The 4,661-nt window shown below is 35.4% G+C and overlaps 1 protein-coding gene across 1 annotated transcript; it reads right to left on the reverse strand.

Moving 5' to 3' along the window:
* Positions 1–1,396: 1,396 nt before the first annotated feature.
* On the reverse strand, positions 1,397–3,579 carry LOC107058227 (polyvinylalcohol dehydrogenase-like). The gene is made up of 3 exons (XM_015303676.1): positions 3,488–3,579; positions 1,985–2,533; positions 1,397–1,858 (listed from the first exon to the last, which is right to left on the reverse strand). The coding sequence occupies exons 1-3, from the start codon at positions 3,563–3,565 to the stop codon at positions 1,397–1,399; spliced, it is 1,089 nt and encodes a 362-aa protein (XP_015159162.1). The 5' UTR covers positions 3,566–3,579.
* Positions 3,580–4,661: the final 1,082 nt, after the last annotated feature.

Here is a 4,661-nt window from a genome sequence, read left to right on the forward strand (position 1 = left end):
GTTATCAATTTAGAGCAACATACAATCTTCCAATATCAATCATCATTAGATATGAACGTAATCATCACAAGTAGATACACAACACAATTCAATGGTCCTCTCACGGAACCCAATTCAATGGTCCTCTCATGGAACCCACACCCAAACTGTTAGCAACCGGAACATGGCAACCGATCCCATGTTTATGTCGGAATGTGGCAACCGATCCAAGTTAGTGTGTCGGAACGCAACACCCGATCCATTCAACAAACCACAATCACAATCACAATGTATATTCTCACAATCATACAACAAGAGGTGATTCATGGCATACAATTATTCAATTATCCTCATTTACGATTAGGGTGATCAATAATGCAACATTCGCATACATACATGCATTATAATGAGCAATTACAAACATATATCACACCAACATGAAATCACAATCATCACCTACCTCGAATCCAAGCTTGAATCCCCTAAGACACTTGAATCTTCCCTTTTCGGATTCTTCCCGCTTGTTCGTGGTCTAAAAACATACAAGCGTTATTGTAACCAGATTGCACAAAATTAGCACCACCACGTAGTGCGTTGTATGGGTGCTTCATGAATGCCTTGACAAAACCAACTCCACAAATTGCACCTAAACATTGTGCAATTATATATCCCACTGCCCTTACTAATGACACTTTCCTTGCTAAAAACAACCCAAATGTCACTGCTGGGTTAATATGTCCACCTACAACACACAAAACGGAAAGAGATTTATTTTTAGCAATTTAAGCTATTAACCGCGCGCATAAACATTTTTAGACATTTTTTTTCAATTTCACATAACTAACTCAAAATTCTAGATCCATGAGTTACGGACAGAGTATGAATGTGCTCACCAGAGATACCGGCAGTGCAGTAGACAAGTACAAAAATCATGCCTCCAAAAACCCAAGCAATACCAAATATATGCCATATGATATGCTGGAATAGAAATGGGCTAAATGTCCAACTCCAAATATATGCCAAAATCAATTTGTGATCTCACAAGGGCCGACATAAATTCCACTATTTTATAACTTCTGATTATTTCCTTGATATTTTATTTGTGTTTGAGGGACTGAATTACATACCGATGTGGTAGGCGTAGGTTCCATCATGATCTTGGATTTTGGGTCGTGACACCTTGATAACTAAAATGAGTTATAACATATGTTATGTTGATAGTTAAATAAGTTAGTATATTCCATTTCTTTAAGTTGATGCTTTTATCCTACTAATTTTTTTTTTTTGAATCGAGCGAGATGATATGCTGAAACGGGTGCTAGCAACTTGAAGCATGATCATTAGGTAGGGAAACTTATTAGTATCACAACTATTATTAGAAAGAGAAAATACATTAATTTATAAATATATATTGATTTTACAGAATGCAAAAGGCAAAGAGTGAAGTCCCAGTGGTCCAAGTTGGATGGAACAACTTAGCTAGACCAACTGAATATCCATGACCAATAAAGACACAACCATAGCTAATTGATGCACCCCCATAGATAGTAGCACCAGTGTTAAATGTCCACAAGATTTTTCCATTACTGGCATCCATGGCATAGAGAGGTCCATTAGGTGCCACTGATCCTGCAAAGAGAACTCCATTAGCTATGGTGACTGGCCCAGGGGACGTCTCGTTGCTAGGATTTGCAGTGGTCCATAGGATTTGGCCTGTGTTTGCATCCATTGCCACCCATCCACCAGCTGTTGTTGTTTGAGTTGAAGGTGCCAGGGTGAAAGGAAGTCTGTTTCCATTCACTATGTTAGTGTAAACTCGCCGTCCATCTGTGGCTGCACCCCATATTCCTCCTCCATCCACACTCCCCGGCCCTGCTTTCTACATCATGCAAATTTATCATTTATAGCAAGTTATTTACTTTATTTCTATGTTAACAAATGAAAATACTAATTGATATGATGTGAAGGGTACTTAAAGATGAACATTCTAGTTGTAAGACTTTACCTTAAACCAAACAATATGTCCATCGTTACGATCAAGCGCCCAAGTAAAGCCACTTTTCTGCACAGCCGCCACAACATCACGAAATCTTCCATTTGAAAATATGGTTAGCATCATAGGTGCCTCTCCGAAATCAGCATCCACGTTAGGCCCCGGTGGGCAATCAGGATTATTAGGAACCAAACATGCGAAAGTGAAAACGTCGTACCCACCAAGCTGTGTAGCCCACACAATTTGTCCAGAAAACAAATCCAGTGCAAGAATTGAATCAAAATGAATATCTTTACCAAAACACTGATCAGAAACAACTGGTGGTGTTGTTCGATTGTTTTGTGTTGCTTGGCATTTCAGCACTTCTGGTGGAGCTGAGTAAAGATTTCCATTCCATGATGGGAAGTAAACTACTTCATTTGCAACTGCTGGGGTTGCTGTAATGTCAAATCCGGCTAGGAATTTCCACCTTAATTTCAACTTGTTTATAGTTCGTGGGCTGATCAAAATTTCTCCAGGAGCTGACCTTCTGTTTGTTATGTCACCACCATGATTCAACCACTGTATATTCAAGTCAAGTATGCAAAAAGTTAGTGAACAAATGATTTAGTTTCTAGTCCCTTTGTTCCAATTTATGGAAGGTAGAGTCAAAATTTCAAGTTTATGGGTTCTGAATTGTCACCAAACTCATAGCTCGTCTTTGTTACTCGATCAGTTAACAATTAGATATTTATGCAACACAATAACAACATACTCAATGTAATCTCCTTGTGAAGATAGGGAGGTTGTTTCTGAAAGACGTTAGGCTCAAGTAAAACAATTCAAAGAAGGTTTGAAAAAGAAATACAGTAATGAAGAAGTAATGTTGAAATACTAGAGAAAAGAATAGTAGTTACAACAACACTAACATGACACCGAAGCAAAAAAGACAACAAGTGGTAATAAAAATTGCCAAGAGATAATAGAATAATAATAACAATAATAATAGTAAAGGAAACTTAACCGTGCACTACTAACCTTTTTCTTTAATTCTTGACCTCCATAACTTCATATCTAAGACCATATGTTTGGTAAGATGACTGTCATTTCTTGTTTAATCACCTTCCCGGGTGAATCTTTGGCCTACATATATCTCTCCTCTGACTCCCCCCCCCCCCCCCATATCCAACCTTTTACTTTTTCATTTGGGATTGGGGCATCTTTTCTTCATATGTTTGAACTATCTCATTTTTATTTCTCTCATCTTATCCACCACAAAGACCACTCTCACTTTGTTTCGAGTATCTTCATTCCTAATCATATCTAAGCAAAAGCCATTGGGTTCATCAAAATCCGTAAGCAATATTCTACCTCTAGTCCTAATGCACACTATCATAAATATATGCTTTTTCGTTGTACGTTTTCATCGGAAATCTAGGATCAAAGTTAATTTATTTTTAAATACAAAATAATATAATTTGCTTTTTTCGGATAAACTAAAAAAAAATAATGTGTCGTACAAATTGAAACACTTACTTCGGCAGATGTATGATCTATAACAAGGCAAAATGTGATGATAATTAAGGAAACAAGTTTTCTATGAGTTGAAGCCATATGCTTTATAAGAGGAAAATGGTCAATATTTTAAAGGAATACATGCAAGTATTTATAGGATTATATGATTCTCCATTTACCTATGTTTAGTGTGTGAGTTTTTGTCTTATTTGCGGTACTATACTGGTAGTGTAGAAAATGATGTATGCAAATAAACTTTTATTTGATTTTTTTGTTTCAAAAGCAAGTTCTTTTTTACACTAGGAGATTGAGATATGTGTCTATCAAGTGAGATAATTGCAACAAATTAAAATTACAACTATTGGGAAGTATAAAGTGTTATAACGGATTTAATGATCTTTAGCGACTTTTAATTTATGGTAATAACTTAGTTGTCGTTAAATATTTTTTTAGAGGCAATTAGAACTCTTTATATGTATCCCTAAAGTATATAGCGATATTGGGTTTAATGCCAATTAAATAATAATGATAAAGACTTTAGCACTCTTTGTAATGTGCATATTTATTAGTTGTTTTTGTTATAGTGTAAATCGCATGTTTCACCTTTTATTTTATTTTAAATTTTTGTTGTTTAACAGTTGAATGTATGTTCAGTGAGATATAAACTCTTTTAAAAGTGATGTCTTGTTCGAACATATATTATGAAATATTATGACATAAAATACAAATTTATACCTATAATTTAATTCACTACAAAGGACATAAATTCAAAGCCCAAAAATTCCAAGAGACATTTTCCAAGAAATTTGTTGGGGCGGCTGGATGGTGAGGTCTAATGCCACTATAGGACCCCAAGTTTATTTTTTATTTTTTTTGGGGGAGGCATTACTACACAGTAGAAGAGTCTACAAGCAGATATATCTTCGTCAACATGTTTGCTTATATGACAAAGGGTATTTCGGAACTTTCTACCTTTTCTTCTTTAAGTCTTTGTAATCTCTTACTTTAAGGGTATACTTTTTTTTATTAGACCAAAAAACCAATCAACATTTACCGAATGACTCATATGTCCAAAACTGTGTGGGCTCAACTCATGGGCTCACAATACTATGTCGGCTCCTCGTTCCGTTTTTCCTTTAATAGTAATAGTAATATTTTTTTATTATTCCTTTCATTTCATCTTGATTGAATTTTT

The sequence above is a fragment of the Solanum tuberosum genome, unplaced genomic scaffold (genome assembly GCF_000226075.1).
Source record: "Solanum tuberosum cultivar DM 1-3 516 R44 unplaced genomic scaffold, SolTub_3.0 scf00467, whole genome shotgun sequence".
In the NCBI taxonomy this organism is placed as follows: Eukaryota; Viridiplantae; Streptophyta; class Magnoliopsida; order Solanales; family Solanaceae; genus Solanum; species Solanum tuberosum.

What these genes read in the sequence shown, in the direction of transcription:
- LOC107058227 (XM_015303676.1), bottom strand. Translation starts at nt 3,565, where the DNA reads ATGGCTTCAACTCATAGAAAACTTGTTTCCTTAATTATCATCACATTT. An exon ending in TAGATCATACATCTGCCGAA is followed by an intron (nt 2,534 to 3,487) that starts GTAAGTGTTTCA and finishes TTGAATATACAG; the next exon opens with TGGTTGAATCATGGTGGTGA. An exon ending in GACATATTGTTTGGTTTAAG is followed by an intron (nt 1,859 to 1,984) that starts GTAAAGTCTTAC and finishes TGCATGATGTAG; the next exon opens with AAAGCAGGGCCGGGGAGTGT.